Here is an 18,744-nt window from a genome sequence, read left to right on the forward strand (position 1 = left end):
GAGAAGAGAAGAGAAGAGAAGAGAAGAGAAGAGAAGAGAAGAGAAGAGAAGAGAAGAGAAGAGAAGAGAAGAGAAGAGAAGAGAAGAGAAGAGAAGAGAAGAGAAGAGAAGAGAAGAGAAGAGAAGAGAAGAGAAGAGAAGAGAAGAGAAGAGAAGAGAAGAGAAGAGAAGAGAAGAGAAGAGAAGAGAAGAGAAGAGAAGAGAAGAGAAGAGAAGAGAAGAGAAGAGAAGAGAAGAGAAGAGAAGAGAAGAGAAGAGAAGAGAAGAGAAGAGAAGAGAAGAGAAGAGAAGAGAAGAGAAGAGAAGAGAAGAGAAGAGAAGAGAAGAGAAGAGAAGAGAAGAGAAGAGAAGAGAAGAGAAGAGAAGAGAAGAGAAGAGAAGAGAAGAGAAGAGAAAACTCAGGAGAGACCGCTCTGGGATTAGCAGACATGACCTGAATGAAGAGCCTGCAGAGGAGGCTGAGGAGTGATCAGATAGGTAGGAGGAGAACCAAAAGGATAGTGTCATGAGAATATAAAGAAAAGAGGACCAAGGAAAAAGTAAATGGCAGTGTCAGCTGCTACAGAGAGGTCAAGAGCAGTGAGAGAAAGAAAAAAGACCATTGGACTTGGTAATTAAAGAGATCAATTACTTTAGACAGGGCAGCTAAGGTTGGAAGCCAGACTGTGGTGAATTAAGATGAAAGTGAAGACAAAGGAAGTGGAAATATTGCAGTTTTCCCAATATCTGTAGCCTGGAAGAGAAAAGATTGACCAAGGCTCAGTCTGCTGAGTTAGCTGTTCTTCCTGCTTAATGGCCAAGAAGGGTTTGTATCCCACAGCACTCAAGTTGTTCATGTCACACATCTCGTTATCCTGTCTTAAATGTTTTCTTTCAACAAAGTGTCCTAGGTATGGTAAAAACCTAAGGTTCCTTGAAAGAAAACGTTGTTCCTTTATCCTTTGATACTTACATCAAATGAGGCACAAATCAATATGATTCTTTAAGGTACTTGTCACTGTCACTGAACTTATTCAATTGGAAGAGGACTTCTTTATAAAATCCTTAAGATTCTCCAGTTGGCAGATGGCATTATTGATTGTCGAATGTGTCAAATACCAAGAACATAGGAGGACTTCTGAATGAGATCTATAATCACTTAAAAGAGATTGGCCTAACTATCCACAAAGAAATTACCAAGTATATGAATGCTTATGGCTCAGACCATGAAATGTAGTCAGATACCCAAATCATAAGGCAGGTCCATCACTCTCTAGCTGTATTTCTACCATCCATCTATAAATCTGCCTGCCTGTCTGTCTCTTGGATACATATACCATCTGAAAAACATATCGGGACCAAAATTCAATAGGAGAAAGTGTGCTAGGGTGTTTTGATAATTACACAACATTTCCAATGCTCTCCAAGCTGAAGTTTGAAAAAAAGTCCAATGTTATTCTTAAGTGATGCTGTGTGGCTGTAATTCATAGAATGACCACTATTTCTGAAATATAATTATAATTCATCAAAAGAATAATGCAAAGATGAATGGTGGTTCAGAAAGAGGCTGTAGCAGCATTTTACTGAAGAAGAATGGGCACAAGAAACATCATAAAAAGTCAGGGAGATAGACTAGAAAAGTTGGTGGATACATATAACATAAGGGATTATATATAGATCAGGGGTCGGCAACCTTTTTGGCCGTGAGAGCCATAAATGCCACATTTTTTTTAAAATGTAATTTCGTGAGAGCCATCCAGTGCTCACAGTGCGCACTCCTGTAACAGTGCCTGAAAAAAATTGACTTTATGGCTCCTGCAGAAAGTGCCATATCTGGCCCCCAAAAGAGCCGGATATGGCTTGTGAGCCATACGTGCAGACCCCTGATATAGACAATCTGTGCTCTGTCAATACCTGACTAGTAGCCAAAAGTACATGGGAAGGTGCCCGGATTGAGTGGACCTCTTGTGGATAAATTAGGAGAGGACATGGACTAGTGTTGTAGAGAATGGGTAGGCATGGACGGACTGTGATCTGCCTCATTGGTCAAATAATCTATATTTATCAGACCATAGAGTCATTGGGGCAGCTGGGTGGCTCAGTGGATTGAGAGCCAGGCCTAGAGACTGGAGGTCCTAGGTTCAAGTCCGGCCTCAGATACTTCCAGCTGTGTGACCTTGGGCAAGTCACTTGACCCCTATCGCCCACCCTTACCACTCCTGGGCCAAGGACAGTCCCTAGCCCGGATGAAAAAGGAGGAGGGTTGGGCGTGGGGCTAGCAACCCCACCCTGTAAAAACTACATCTGCTAAAGAAACTGCAACCTAAAGTAGGGGCAGCTGGGCTAGCTCAGTGGATGGAGAGCCAGGCCTAGAGACGAAAGGTCCTAGCCGGGCTCAGACACTTCCCAGCTGGGTGACCCTGAGCGACCCATTGCCTACTGGTTGTGGCCCTATGCTCCTAGAATGGAGTCCCAGGATAAAAAAAAAAATAGAGTCATTAAAGTATCAACATATAAATCTCCAGAGTTAGTTTCTGTTAACTAGTCTGACTATTTTTAAGGGAAATTTGGAATTATCCCATTGAATAAAGTGATTATTAGGATCATACTCTGATCCAGAGATCTTCCTGTTAGGCATTTACCCCAAAGAGGTCAGCAGAAAGACTCCACCTTTCTTTCTGTTGACCATTTTGGAATAGACATCTAGCAGCACTTTCATGGTAGCAAAGATCTGAAAATAAGGTAGGGTATTCAAGGATTGGGCAATAGCTAAACAAATTGTGCCACAATCATGTACAACAAAACAAAAAAAACCAAACCTATGAATTCAGGAATGCAGAGAAAAACTTAAAATGAACCAATGGAGGGTGAAATAAACAGCAAGTAGTAAACAAATGCCAGTTATTGTTATCTATTATGCTAATTACTTTAATTCTACAATTTCTTATACCAGCCTCTTATCTTCCTTTTTATTTCCACTGCTACTAGGCCAGCAGAGGTGCTCTCCTACCTATCTGGATTTTTGTAATAGTTGTTTAATCTTTCCACTCCCTTCACACCTCATCTCTAATCTGTCCTATCACTTAAAAAATAATATAACTAACATTTGTACAGAAATTCATTTTACAAAATACTTAAAACCCATTATCACTCGAGTTTTATGACCCTGGTAGTTATTATAGGTATTGCTCCCATCTAACAGATCAGTTCAAGTAGGTGCTCTTCTTCAGGAATTTGGCAATCTAGGATACTGGAGAGATATTAAATGGGGTAGAATATCTGGGGACTAATCAACAAGCATGGATTAAGCTTTGACTAAATGGCAAGCAAAGATGGCAGCATCAGGCTTTCTAGGATAGTGGCCAGTGAAATGAAATCAACTATTGCGTCAAGGGAAGACGGACAACGGGTTTTCAGTGTAGGATCTTTAAAGTGGTACAGCACCATGAGATGAGATCCCAAATAATTGCCTACATGTGGGTCAAGTGGAGTGGATCACTGGAGTTTATGAATATGAACAAGGTGTAAAGGAGTCATAAGCCTGATGGTATGAACCAGGTTGATAAGAACATAAATTAAAAACTAAAATCCCAAAGGCAGTTGGGGAAAATCATCTGAAGGTAGAATAGGAAGAGAGTGGAATAAACTTAAAAAGTATTTCAAATTCAAAATGTAATAAACACCCTAAGCCATCCCATGAACCATCTTGGGGAATAAAGAAGTACAAATTCCCCTTGTTGCATCACGAATGGCCTCCAGTAGAGAAAATCACATTTCAGTTCTTGGGAATATGTGGGAATACTAAATGAAAAATTTTAAAATGAGACAAGATTAATATATTAACAGGTATTAGTTATTTTTTTAAACTCTCATGCCCTGTCTTAGAAAAAATACTGTGTATTGGTTCCAAGGCAGAAGAGTGGTAAAGGCTATTGTTATGGGGGTAATTTGAGGAAAGGTGTTTGGGATAAGGGAATTGAAAGGAGGATGTTGGAGACTTGGTAAGTGAATAAACTAGGCTACAGGTAGGCTGGGATTAAAGGAGATTCAGGGTATAATAGGACTGAAGTCAGGAGTATAACACAGAAAGGAAACAGATCTTTTTGGGAGAAGAGAAGTTAAACTAAACAGGCTAACACAGCAGGCTTACAGACTGGGACTTAGACTCAAACACAAGCTGAGGGAAATAGACTAGACTGAAATGAACAAACAGGCTTTAGTTAATTTCACAGGAAGGGACCTATTTTGAAGTAACACCTTCCTTCAAGATGGATGCCCCAGCTTCCCTCTGAGCCCAGAGTATGTTGTCTTTTCCCTCTTCTTCCCTCTTGATAACTAACAAATTACACTAAATAGGACTATTGAAACACAAAGGGTATATTTGTTTGAAGGATGTTGGTTAGGAAGGTGGATCAAAGGAAAGCCCTATCAGTTATCTCAGGAACCTCAGGTGGGGGAAGGGAAGTGAAGATGAATCTGAGTAAGGACCTGCCTTATTCAGTTTTCAAAATGCTATCTAAAGGGAATAAATAATGATTTGATTAAATTATAAATAATGCTGTCAATTAGATAACTCTTCACAGATTTAACTCCTCTCTAATTTCTCTCCTTATAAACTCCACAGCCACTAAGGTAAGGGAGGGAAGGCAGGGTGGTATTAGGAAAGGAAGATATAAAGGGTCTATCTAAAATAATAATTTCCTAAGTAAATATATCAATGCTAGGCTAAATTTCAATATTGAAGCTAGAAAATCCAAGAGCTCGATCATTGACTTCCTCCCTCCACGGAAGATCCAGTCAACTGCCTCTCTCCTCAAGATTCCAAAAGCCCAACTGCTTTTGGAACTCAGCCAAAGCTAGAAAAAACTATAACCCCCAATTCTGTATACTACACTATGCAGTGGGTATTAATTGACTTGCCCAGAGTCACACAGCTAGGAAGTGTCTGAGGCCAGATTAGAACCCAGGACCTCTAGTCTCTAGGCCTGACTCTCAATCCACTGAGCTACCCAGCTGCCCCCTGAATAGGTATTAAATTGGCAAGAGGGAAATGAATGAACCAGAAAATGAAAATAGGGTGGGAGGAGGGCCACTTAGAAGCATCTCCATTATTTTCTTAGAATATATGAATATGGGCTTAGGAGGAACCTTGAAAGTCATCTAGTTTAGTCCCCTTTCATGGACAAAGTAATTGAGGCCCCAAGGAATCAAGCAACTGGCCCATGGGTCAATCAGCAGGTGTCAAAAGGGTCCGAATGCTCTTACTACAATGGGGCCGTTTTCTCATCCTAACCAAAAACCACTGATCTGACAGTTCAGTCTGATCAAGTTCAATGGAAGAAAATAAGATGTTTATGAAAAAGGTGGTTTACATCAATAAAGAAATTCTCAAGTACTGAACAGAACTGGCAATTTGACACTTAAAACTCTAACATACCTAGTTTTGGATCCTAACAGCTATTCACTTAACCAATAAGGATCTGTAGTCCCATTGCTGTCCGTTGTGCTAGTTTTAAATGGAATGACGAGGAGACATTTTTTTTTAATCAGCAGAAAACTTTTATTCTTTTCTATCAGGTACATGTAAACCACAACCAGGGGCTTAAGATACAGGCACACGTTAAACTAGCTAGAGAAAGCAGTAGATATTCCTCAGGGCACAAGACATCACAATATTGAGCCCAGGGAAGGGGGGGAGTGGAAGTTCCCTCAGACATACGCTGTGTCTTAAAAGAGTTCCTATCAAACTTTGCTGGAAAACTTAAAAGTTAAGCTCTGACATTACTTGGATGTGGTTGGGGCAGGAGCAATTCTGCAGAACCAAAAGGATACAACAGCTGTGTCCTAAGTATTGAAGCATCATTGACTGCACTGTTAGGCATGTGCTTTTAAAGCTGAGAAAAAAAATGAATGAAATCCTTCCCGTGAGGACCTTAGGCACACTTGCAGAGAGCCACAGCCGAAAAACGAACTTCTCCTTCCTCACGTTCTGTGAACTGCCTACAGATCTCAGCAGCCCCCTGGAACAAACAGTTCAGAGTTAAGATTCGGCAGCAGATAAATCATTAAAGCAGTATACTGCGGTATCAGAGGGAGAAAACACAATATTGACAGGATCTACTAATTATCTCAGATTTCCTACCAATTGGAAACTTGAATTGTTTTCCAACAAGACTTATAGCCCAAGTTCAAAGGAAGAGGATGAGGCCATACAGAAGAAGCTTTATATTGCTTGTCAAGAGTAAAATATTTCTGCCTCCACCACCCACCCCTGCCCTGTATTTACACCTACACCTATATTTATATTTGGAAGCTTTTTTTGTAGTGTTTTTAAAGGGAAAAGGAGAAGAGTAGGAATAATTCCACCTTCCAGCTTTGTTTATAATGCAGCAAAACTAGTCTTTCCAGATACCTTCTGGGGAGATGCTAATTCACAGGGGACTTAGAAGACAATAACTACATACCTCCAGTCTCCCAGTTTATCTAGATCAAGATTTTTCCAATTATCTCAAGCTCCAAGTTTTCTGAGTACCTCAAACTGAGATTGAAAGCTAGAAGGGATCTGAGCAATAGAAGGTAACCCTGTCACTCAACAGATCAGGAAACAGAAGCCTAGACAGGTTGTCATTCTGATTCCCAAAGTGGGTGCTACCGCCCCCTGGTGGGTGCTGCAGCGATCCAAGGAGGCGGTGATGGCCACAGGTTTTTAACTTTTTTTGTATTACATTCTATTAAGTTCAATAAATTGTTTCATAATTTCAAAGTTAGGTTTACACATTTACTATATTTTACGAAAAAGGTAGAAACATTAGTACATATATCTTTCCTATTAATTGCTATTAAAATTTAAAATAAATTAATTTCCAGGGGGCCCCAAGTAATATTTTTTTCTGGAAAGGGGGCAGTAGGCCAAAAGAGTTTGGGAAACACCTTCTAGAGGACCTACCAGGATAAACAGGACAAGGTCCCTCTTTCTCAAGGTCCTCCTCTGGTAAGAGAGGAGCCTACCAAAGCTTGCGTGCTGTGAGTAATTCAGAAGGAAAACTTACTTAGGGACTTAAGGGGTAGAGATGGTAGTTGGGCTGTACCTGGAAATAGGCATGGGCAGGACTTTAGGATATTAAAGAAAAGATTTAAGTTAGTTTCCAAAAGACATAGTCCATTGCTCGTCTTATTTCTTCACTGTATTCATTGACGTGTCATTGTGGAAAACTTACTGCTTACTCCCTAACCAATCTGGATGTGTGCTGATCAATTATTCTGGTTGAAGTCACCATGCTTGGAGTCAGGAAGACTTGAGTTTAATTTCTGCCTCAGACACTTACTAGCCATATGAACTTGGACAAATCACATCCTTTCTCAGCCTTTTTCCTCATCTGTAAAATGGGATGACAATAACAGCATCTACCTCACAGAGTTGTTGTGAGGATCGAATGAAATAGCACATGTAAAGAGCTTTGTAAACTTTAAGCTTTATAGAAACACTAGCTGTTGTTATAACTTTCAAGTAACCAGATGGCAGTAAAATGCATTAATTAAAAAAATTTTAAGGAACCGATTTAAAATTATTAGATACAATAAAATATTAAAAGATATATTTGAAGGCAGCCAAGTGGTTCAGAGGAATGAGAGCCAGACCTAGAGATAGGAAGTTTTGGATTCAGATCTTATCTTAGACACTTTCTACCTGTGTGACCTGGAAGGCAAGTCGATTAACTCCAATTTCTTAGCCCTTACTGATCTTCTATCTTGGAACCAATACATAATATTAATTCTAAGATGGAAGGTAAGGGTTTTTAAAAAAATATGTTATTACTACACTTTGAAATCACAGTCATAAATATCATAGCTCTAAGAAAGCATTAATTAGCAATTAATAAGATAATTTTGTAACTTAGAGATGACCTGTAAGTAGATAGAAGGAAAAGATGTGTCTATTTATGGACAATTCTGTTAGAAAATTATCTAAAGTTAAAATCATCATCTCCCCCTCCTCCGAAATCTTCTTAGTTCTAAACTCAGGGGCCAAGTAGAACAATTACAATATATTGATTGAAACCAGATTATTCTAGCTTTTCTGAGCTTGTTTTCTCATCTCTAAAATAAGGACCTTGAATTGTTTATAAGATCCCTTTCATCTGAGCAGCTCAGTGGATTGAGAGTCAGGCCTAGAGACGGAAGGTCCTAGGTTCAAATCCAACCTCAGACACTTCCCAGCTGTGTAACCCTGGGCAAATCACTTGACCCCCCCATTGCCCACCCTTACCACTCTTCCACCTATGAGCCAATACACAGAAGTTAAGGGTTTTAAAAAAAGATCCCTTTCAGCTCTAAAACTAGTAAAATATTGCTAGCTGATATAAGCACCAAGTGGTAAGAATCAGTGACTAGATTAACCCATTTTTCATTTGGTCCTTGAATGTATCACAAGTCACCATGTCCTGGGTACTCCATTTTATAGAACTAATTCTAATTTGTAATTAAATTCCAACCAATTCCCTATATTCCATCTTGAATTGGTTTACTCTGATGACTAAATTCATTATATAAATAGCTGATATTTTAGTTATCAATCCTCTTTGACTTAAGTTCTTTGAATTGAATCTACTCATGCTTTACTTTTCCCAAGCTAGCAAAGTATATATATATACTCACTGAATCAGTGCATTTAAATCAAGTCTGACTTTTAAATTAAATGGTCAGCTTCTTAATGAGCCAAAACACAAGTGTTCTAAAATGTGGATTAAGGGATTGGACTGAGTCATGAATTTGTACCTAACTTGTTAAATACATTATTTTTCTAATTACAGATCTCTCTCTTCTTTACAATGAAAATTTTTACCAAGGAGAGAATTTGGGGTTCTCCCCAAATCCTACTAGCCATTTTTGTAATAAATTATTCTATTATGTCATCATTATGATATAGGCAGCATTTGCTATACTATTACTAAAGGAGTGATTATTAAACTAGGATACATCCTATATAGTTCATATGTAGTTAAGTCTTTAAATAAAATATCCTTCCACTCCATAAAATTATATGCATTGTTTCAGCTTAAGTATAGCCAGAGATTTATTCATAAAAAGCCTAGTACAATGCAATCTGAACATGTCTTTCTAGCACTAGGTTACCAGTTCATTAATCACAAGATTTCAAAGTATGAGATCATGAGTATTCAGTATAATACAAATGATGTAAGTTTTAATAACTTTTTAGAATAACTTTTAATATCTACTCTGATCTCAAATTATAATAATGACTTGACAAAGTAAGAAATATTTTTAGTGAGGATAAGAATTAATAGGGTAAAAACTAGAAAAGAGGTCATGTTTAACCTGCATATTTTTTTCTACTAAAAGTGAAGCATTAATGGGATGTATTTCAAATATACACCTAGAAACCAGTAGGATCCAAGTTAAAAATCTGACCTCAGGCACTTACTAGCTGTGTGACCATGGGCAAGTCACTTTACTGTTTGCCTCAGTTTCGTCATCTGTAAAATGAGCTAGAGAAAGAAATGGCAAACCACTCCACTATCTCTGCCAAGAAACCCCTAGATGGGGAATTGGACAGTAATCAACAAAACAAAAATGTACCCAAAATAGTCTTACCTAGAAATATCTGAAATTGATGGTGGTGTTATTAAAATGTAAATAGATTTAATTTGAGGAATTTATTTAAGAATTAACTCTATTTTGTTTATTTCTTTTAGTATTTGTTAGGAGTATAACAAAAAAACAAAAAATATTAAAAGTCTTAGTGACTGGGAAAAATCAATGCTCTAGATCATCTATGAATTTAGTATAACTACTTAAGGTTGTGGTGTATTTATAAGTATCAATTTCAACATACTGGAACCATACAATAGTTGTAACATATTAGTCTACACCATAAGTTTTAAACTTTCACAGCTTGATTATCTTTAAATAATCCTCTTAATCCTACAGGGAAGCAGCCATTGGTTTTCATGTTCACACTGCCTTTAGGTTGTGGATATAGGACTTGAAGCTACTGGCCATTAATAAATGCTCATCTTTAAATAGTCAAGTGATGCCATAGTTCTACTACTGTGTGGTTCCGTCTGGAGAGCTGCAGAGTTCTGCAAGACTTCTATAAATGAATAATCTTGGTCTCAAAGACCAGAAATACTTCCCAAAAGTTAGAGGGAAGGGAAGGAAGTGGTACTGATTATCCAAAGAGAATGTTGCACCCATGCTGACTGACAGGGTCTCTAGGGTGATACTGTTTCTTTGAGACAAGGGAAGGTATATTAAGAAATGACTTGGGCAGAGAAAATTCAGTAGAACTTTAAAATAACTGATATAAAATAACTGCTCTTCTAGACAAGTTACTCTCAGGTGGTCCCTAAGCCACAGAAAAGTTAATTCTCTTTTCCATCTGAAAAGTTCTAATGCGGGGGGGGGGGGGACGGGGGTGATAGAACTAATTTTGGAGTTCTGCAAAGTGATCTTTTTTAAGCTGATATTGATCTTGGCTTAGGTCATACCTTCAGGACTGAGTCATCTGAATTGGACCCATGGTTTATAGGAAATGGCATCCGTCCATCTAAAAGAAAAAACCCAGTAAGTTTAATGAGTAGCACAGAGTAACACAGTGACTATGACCAGAGGCAAATTACTTAAGTCTTCTTGTTGCCTGGCATCACTAAAATGTTAAGCCTAGTTACCATCTTATCAGTAGACAGAAGCTGACTATAGCAATGAAGTTACACAGTAAATATACTCCTCTAAAAACAACAACAAAATTACCTTAGCTCCATTAATAGTAAGCATAGTACTAATACTCTACAGGACTGAATCGGTCTACACAACTGAAGCTTCATTTCAGTGGCCAGCCTATAATCAACATTTAGCTCTGAATTTTAGTGTATTCTCATGTAAGACATACCAAGCTCATAAAGGTGGCCATCCACATTGTTGAAAAGAATGAAATGGAAGTTCACTTCATCATCTACCTAAAGAAGTAACAGATAAATAGGAGAATTTCACAATTTAGGTATAAGTCTTGACTTTGAACCAATAAATTTTCTAGATCACCAGACAGAATTCTGGTCTGAACAACTGCAAATATGTCAGAAATTTTAGTAGCACCAATTTAAGGGTATCATTTGTTTTTTGCAAAGGACCAACTGTTAGTATTGAAGGTATGTTTTTGCCAAGAAAATCCTAGGGCTGAATTTTTACTTGATGTTTTCAGGTGATCCTATGTCTAATCCCTTTAGAAAGGGGAATTTCCTTTTAAAACTATAATTAAATACTTCATTTGAGGGATTAAGTTCTAAGCAAAATATTCTAAGTAAACTAGGGAATGATCTTGTTAATAAGTTCCTTTCATGAGGAAATGTATCACTCATCAGTTAGACTTCATAAAGAAAAAGGAACCAAGGATATTTTTTTCCAGGTTGGTTATTTTTTCTTCTTTTAGATGGCCTTAGATGAGTATTAAAACTGCCTAGGAGACTTGGAAAAATGTTTTTATATACAGATTCCCATGAAATTACATATTGCAGTAGAAACATAAGGAGAATCTGGATAAGCCTAAAGATTCTTGATTTGCAGATCTGAGTTTACCCGACATTGGCCTTCCTGGGCAACAGCATCATGGGCTGCTTGAATAGCCTGTAAAAATGGAAAAGTTCTATTAGTCCAGCAAATAATCCAAACTCATACATAAGAGTATTTTTTAGTATCCCCTACCTCATTCTTTTCAAAGCACTTTGCTCTGTCTTCAGGAGACAGCTTTGCCGTTTCAGAAATGAACTGTTTCAGAACCGACCCATCATCTGTAATGATACATGTTAGCTTTTAGTAGGAGACCAGGAAAATGGGTGAGTCTTCATAGATGGACAATCATTTTTTTTTTAAATCGGTGTAGCAAAATCATACCACATGATGCTAACCTGGCCTTAGATGGTCTTAAGAGGCTTGAGAATAGTAATTAGTCAAGTCAAGTACTGTCTGGGTCACAAGCAGGGAACCAAACCATTATTAAGATCACAAACTAGATTTTCTTCACTGGCAATAAAATCAGGCAGCTTCAGCTAACTAAAGGGCTACGGTCAAAGGCAAGTTCAGTTAATTAGCTCAGATGTCTTCCCCTGCCTAGGACTTATTTTGTGTTGTTAACAGATTAATCCTGCAAAACTCAAGGAGAGGTGAGGCTTGCTATCTCAAAGCAACTTTTCCTTCCTTCCTTGCCCTGACCTTCTGTCTTAGAATCACTAAGTATTGTTTCCAAGGCAGAAGAGTGGCAAAGGCCTAGCAATTGGGGTTAAGTGACTTGCCCAGGGTCACCCAGATAGAAAATAGAGGAGGCCAGATTTAAACCCAGGACTCCTCCATCTCAAGGTATGGTTCTCTATCCACTGAGCCACCTAATTGCCTCAAGCATTCTAGTTTAATGAAATTCTTTTTTATCACCCCATACCAGAATAACATCCTGGAAGTTTCAGTTACTATGACTACCAGGACCTTGGAATTTAAAGGATCTTTTCTATCTCCCTAAAGGGATTCCTTTGTTAGAGCACATCATTGATCCTCCCCCAAATCTCATCTTAAGCATCTCTACAAACAGGGAACTCACTACCTGAAAACTACCTGAAAAGCAGAGCATACACAGAACCAGAGAAGGTTAGAGTAAACATCAGAGGACTGACTCTAAAAGACAAATGGTGCCAAACTGTGGCTTTTAATTTCACCAAAAAAGCATTTATTAAATACTAGGGTTAAAAAGAAAGACAAAAAATAGTCCTTATCTTGAGTTTATAGGCTAAAGGGGAAGACAATATGCAAACACCTATGTACAAACAAAATAAACTAGAGAATACTCAAGAGTAGGACAGCTGGTAGCAACATGCACACGTAATAGGATTGCTGGGTTTTCTAACTGTATCTCCAATGCTAAGCATTGTTCCCACACATAGTGGCTGATCAAATGCCCTTTGGAGAGGTGAAAGACAATTATTAAGCCATGGGTGTTGATACAGCAACCCTGGCAATGCTAGCACAAGGTTTCTGGTCAATGTGATGGAACTAAAATATGTTAATAAAATGTAAGGTAAATAATGTAAATAAAACATGCTTTTGACCTTTGGATGCGAGTTTCTTAACTATTTTTAATATTATGGATCTTTTGAACAATCTAGTGAATCTATGGATGGACCTTCTTTTCCAAGCTGTTTTTAAATAAATAAAATACATGATTGCAAAGAAAAGCAATTATATAGAAATTGTTATCAAACTTTTTTAAATACCTGGATGCTCTGTATTAAGAACTATTTTGAGGGAGAGTTTACACTTACCAAAGTTCAATTTGTCTTGATTATTGGCAACTGCATGTATGAGGCCAATGGTGCCACAGGAGTTGCCTACAGTCTGCTTCATGAAGTACACCTTAGGGCTAACTTCTTGTCCCTTCAGCTCTTCAATCTGTTTTTTCCTGAAGTTCTCATGCTGTGAACATCAAAATCAACATCTGTTCTTTGTGTACGAAATATTTACAAGCTAAATCATAAGTAATGACAACTAAGTGTTGAAATTCAAAATGGGAATTTTACTCAAAGCCTTTAGTTTTAAAGCCTTGAGAATAGATTATCTCAAAATAATCTCATCATTGCCCCTTCTTCTAGCTCAGGTCTGACAGTATCCCTCAGAGCCCCACCCAGATGCTGCAGTGCAGAGTCTGCATTAGACAGAAGCCCAAGGATTTGTCTAGACACCACTGCCACCTTTGGCCTGGAATATTACTTACATCATGAACTTAGAAGTAAGGAGTCTGGCTAAATTTCTGAAGATATAATACTTTGAAATTATAATACTAAGTGCATCTATATTTCCACTTGAAATATATTTAAGTTATTTCCATTTGCTATAAATTTATTAATTTAAACAAATAGAAATATGCTGATTCTAAGGAAACAATACTATATGAGATTACAGCCCATGAATATTTGGCTTTTTCCATTAAAATCTTTGATTTAAGATTAATTTTTTTCATTTGTTTGGATTTACCGTTAGACCATTTGAATTCAGAATTAAAACTTTTCTAACGGGTGGGGGTAGTAAAATGGAAAGAGAAGAGATTTAATCCATCTCCATGTAGAACTCTAAAGTGAAGGACATCTACTTCTTTAATAAATATTATTTTAAATTCCTTATTAACACTCAAGATTTTCTGATTGTCGTCTGGATTTGTGATTTCTTTGATTTAGGGAGCTCTTGGCGAGACGGTGCCTTTCTAGTTTCAGAAGGGTTTCTGGAGGCACCAAGAAGGTAACTTACCTAGGCTCAGACACCTAGCATATAGCAGTGGCAGCACTTGAACTCAGATCTACCTAAGTGGTCAGGCCAGCTATCTACCATGTCCTGATTAATCTCTAAGATAAACAGACATCATTTGTCCCAAAAGTGTTAGTGCAATTTAAATCTATTAAAGATAAAAAATGTACAGAGTTTTGTCTATATGTATATACACATGTTTAATACACATGTGTACATATATATTTCACTAAGTTAGTAATGGTCAAACTCATATCACAATGAATTTTCCTAGAATAAAACTCTCTTCCAATATTTATATTAGTATTTTATAATGTGCCAGAAACATTTAGCCCTTTCTATTCCAAATAGAAGTATAAGCTTTTGTGAGATAAGGACAAGCTACTCTTTAACATCTGTTGGTCCGGCCTGACTCTTGGTCAAATCACACACTTAGAAGAGAAGTTGGCTTTAGAATTCCATGTAAAAAAGCAAACTTTTTAAGTAATAGGTTCAGGCTTAAAATCTCTCAATAACCCCATAATCTGGAAGTCAAGAGTATACCAGTTAATATTTTGTCACTGTTTCACAGGCAATTCAAATTAATTTAAAGGAGTTTCAATAGCACCATCCTATTTTGCTTTGTGAAGTCTCAGTCAAAGGTATTGCTCAGAGACTATGTGCAGTGGCATATCCACTTTCCATGGAGATATCCAAAGATGTGTTCACTTGCATCACAAAATTATGACTTATAAGTGATTCAGCAAAGTCTAAGACTAAATGGCTATCGTATCTCATAAGAGAACTTTTTTAAAGAACTGAAATGAACCCAAGCATTAAAATCTGACCTCACTATGGACAGGAAAACCAAGGCCTACAGGTAGAATGTGACTCATCTAAGATCATAGATAATGATGGATACAAGGCTAGAAAATAGGTATGATTCCTGTTTCAAGGATTCTCTTTCTACTGAATGGTAGGTTTTGTTTAAAAGCTTTTGAGAAACAGATGAGTTCATGCCTTGGAAGAGAAAATCTATATTGCTGCATCTCCAAGGTTTGCTCTCAAGTACTTATCAAAAGCCATGAGTCATTATGGTATCATTGATCCAAGACCTAAAAGCCAAACCACCATATTGAATGGGTGAGCTGAAGTGCTGTGCTTTTAGAAGCCAGTTTGAAAGTTTCATTTGTACTTGGCAACCTCTTTTCTTGCTTATGTTAGCATCTGGCAAAAAAACAAAACAAAAAAAAATTTTTAGTGTTCAACAAAAATGCTCCAAAAGGCTCTCTTATCTACATAATGTACCCAGAATAGTAACTTTGTATTTCTGCCTAAAGTACAAAATTAGACACATTGGATGTGACCACTTCTCAGGCAGTTGGTACAGCAAGTTTGATAACTGAATTTTTAAAGGTTTTGCAAGTTTACACTTTTTGTCAAGCTAAAAAGAGTCCCAGTATGGTCTCAACAAAAGGGTGTCATCTGAGAATTGCCTTAAGAATGGTTGCCCCAAGGCTGACCATCATATACTGAGGACACAGTAACTCAATATTCAAACTGATTTATGCATCCTTAAAGTTTCACCCACCTGTGTATAGGGCACTGATGCTCCATATCAATAAGAGGCAAGTGAGGGCTACCATGCAAACTAGCAGTCCATCCTTTTTTTTTGGGGGGGGGGAGAATTCTCAAAACTGTTATTCCATTACCTGGGCTTGAAGTGACTGGTCTGTAACAAGAAACTTTGGGCAGAGTATTTTCCTATGCTATAAAAAATTTATTCAAAAAGTGCTGTTTCAGCCTAAACTGCCAGATGACAAGTTTATGTGGGAAAGAAGGCAAAGTCATACTCAAGACCTCACCTCAGAGAAAGCAAGATAATTCCAATCCTAACGAGAGCCTAAATTAGAAAAGCTCAGATGTAAGACTAAGATGCTTACCCTTTGTGGTAATCTAGTGAAACCTGTGGACCCCTTTTTCAAAATATTTTTATATCTATAAAATACATCGAATTACAAAGGAAAACAGTTACATGGAAATACCACTGCCAAATTAATTTTTTTATATCCATGGACCTCAGGTTAAAAACCTCTGTTTCAGGCTGTTTGAGATTGTCATACAATTCACCTATCTTGATGTTGCCAAGTGATGACCTTCCATTTTGTAGAAAGAGAAAGCAATTCCATTTACTGAGCCAACCAGTGGTTATTTTAGGACTAGAGTTCCCTTTATTCATTGGGCCATCAGGATTAAAGAAGATGGTTCCCTTTCCATCACTAAGAATATAACAAAAATTAGAAAAAAACTTGAGCGTTGTTAAAGTGAGCTTAGTAGATGAGGGGAGGAGAAAGAATGAGAGGGGGGGTTTCCTTTGGTTCTTTTTCTGAATTGCCCTAACATTTTATTGTTGATGAATGATAGGATTTTAGAAACTGTTAAGGGAGGGTTTTGATTTACCGAATCCTTTTATATTATAAAGAAAGAAACTGAGACCCAAAATTGTTGTCTCGAATCTTCTTACATTTTCCCTAAAAGCTCTTCATTAGCAGCTAAAGAAAGTTTGACCGCATCCCCTTCAAAAATGCTAGCTAAATAAATATATTCACAGGGAAAGGCAGGCCACCAGGCTCCTCCTCCTCTCTACCCCACCCCCCAAGGGCACACCCTTTGTTTTCCCCATCCTGGAAAGAACAGCTTCTACCCGCTTCAATTTCGAAACAAAATAACCATTTTTTTCATTTAGCTAGGATCCCCATCCCCCCACCCAACATTCTTAAGAAAATTCATCTTTTGTGGGAAAGCCCGCTCATCCATATTCCCGATTTCCTACCTGGGCAGTGAGAGGGAACAGCAGAAGAAGAGCACAGGCTGGGGCTGGCACAGTGCCCAAAACATCCTCCTCCAGCCCCAGCACATCCACAAATTTCCAGTCACCCCCGACCCCGAGGCGGGTCAGCACCTGTGGGAGGCAAGACCAGAGACCAGCCCAACCGACCACACCTGCTTAGGAGCGGTAGTGGAGTCGGAGTCCAGAGCTCCCTCCTCAGAGTCCTCCTCCCTCTACTATTTTCCCACCTACCCACTTGCCCTCCTCCACCCGCCGCTGCTACCCCCCAGTCCAAGCTGGAAGGAGAGCCCCGCCCTGCTCCACTCTCGGGGCGCAATGACACAGCACAAAGCTGCGCGCTGCCCACACGTGTCTAGCTTCAAGCTGTTGCATCCTAAGCACACTGGAATATTCTGGACTGCATCTTGGGAAGGTGGGGGGGGGGGTTCGGCCGACCTCCTGCAGTGCCCCTAATGAACCCCTCCGCCCACTTAGGGTCCCCACTTCCCACACCCCTATCCTAGGCCGCGGCATCTCGGTTACCACCTGGGGTCACGGAGAGCAAAGCAAGAGCGGGGAAGGAGTGGACCTGAGCCTCAAGACTCACGGCGGGGGAGGGGACAGTAGCAAGACGCCCCCCCATAGCCCACCCCCGGAACGGACTGGGTGGGGCGGATTGCGGCTATCCGGCGAAATAGATTCGGGGTACCAAGAAAGAGACTGCCCAAGATGGAGGAGGAATCATAACGGGAGCCACCACTCACTTTGTTCAGCATCTGAAACATACAAGAAGGAGAATAGGAAAGGGAGCAGGGAGGGAGATGGTACAGTAAGCTGGGCGGCCCCCGGCACGCCCCCCCTCCCCCAGACCAGGAAATTGTGCACCAGCCGCTCACCTCGGGGTTAATCTCCATCGGCTTCAGCTGCATCTTTGCACGTTCCGGCCGGAGTCTCGAGCGCAAGGTGAGCACAGACGAAAAAAGCCAAAGACGAGCAAGTGAGCGAGCTAGCTAGTGGACTCGCCCGGCTGCGCCTTTATATATACTGCTGGTCGGACTCACTGTGGGCCTTTGCAGAGGGGGGGACGGGGGCAGCCCTGCTTCTGGGATATAGACACGCCCCCGCGGATCGAGATTCGACACCCCCGCCACCTGCAGCGGAGTGGTACATCCGGACCCCCCCCCAAAACCGTGCCGAGCCCGTTTCCAATGGTGAGCTAATATGAAATCTGATGAGCACCCTAGAGGTGCTTAGGTGTTTTGGGTGAGGCCTTTCCCGTGTGTCCCTTCCCTCCCTTGATCCCTGAGAAAAACATGAATAAGTCCATTATCCGTCATCCCAAATATGAGGACGAACGGTCAAATTCCCTGATGCTTCCATTAGAGACCCAAAGTCAACAGGTATTTGTTTAATAATAACGATTATTTTTTAATGAAGACGTTCAGGGTACCTAGGTGTTGCAATGGATGGAACACTGGACCTGGAGTCTGGAACATTCAAGTTCAAGTCCAGCCTCAGACATTTCCTAGCTGTGTGACCTTGGGCAATTTTATTTATTTTTAAATTATTTATTAAATTTATTAAATTTCACCCACTCTTGCCTCAATTCCCTCAACTGTAAAATAAAGACAATAACAGCAACCCTCTCAGGGTTCATG

The 18,744-nt window shown here is 39.2% G+C and overlaps 1 protein-coding gene across 1 annotated transcript; it reads right to left on the reverse strand.

Moving 5' to 3' along the window:
• Positions 1-5,537: 5,537 nt before the first annotated feature.
• On the reverse strand, positions 5,538-18,065 carry UCHL1 (ubiquitin C-terminal hydrolase L1). The gene is made up of 9 exons (XM_044681313.1): positions 17,983-18,065; positions 17,851-17,862; positions 17,090-17,218; positions 13,302-13,452; positions 11,698-11,783; positions 11,572-11,619; positions 10,889-10,955; positions 10,488-10,546; positions 5,538-5,999 (listed from the first exon to the last, which is right to left on the reverse strand). Exons 1-9 carry the CDS (start codon positions 18,013-18,015, stop codon positions 5,913-5,915), a joined length of 672 nt encoding a protein of 223 aa, XP_044537248.1. The 5' UTR covers positions 18,016-18,065; the 3' UTR covers positions 5,538-5,912.
• Positions 18,066-18,744: the final 679 nt, after the last annotated feature.

The sequence above is a fragment of the Gracilinanus agilis genome, chromosome 6, assembly GCF_016433145.1.
Source record: "Gracilinanus agilis isolate LMUSP501 chromosome 6, AgileGrace, whole genome shotgun sequence".
Taxonomy (NCBI): Eukaryota; Metazoa; Chordata; class Mammalia; order Didelphimorphia; family Didelphidae; genus Gracilinanus; species Gracilinanus agilis.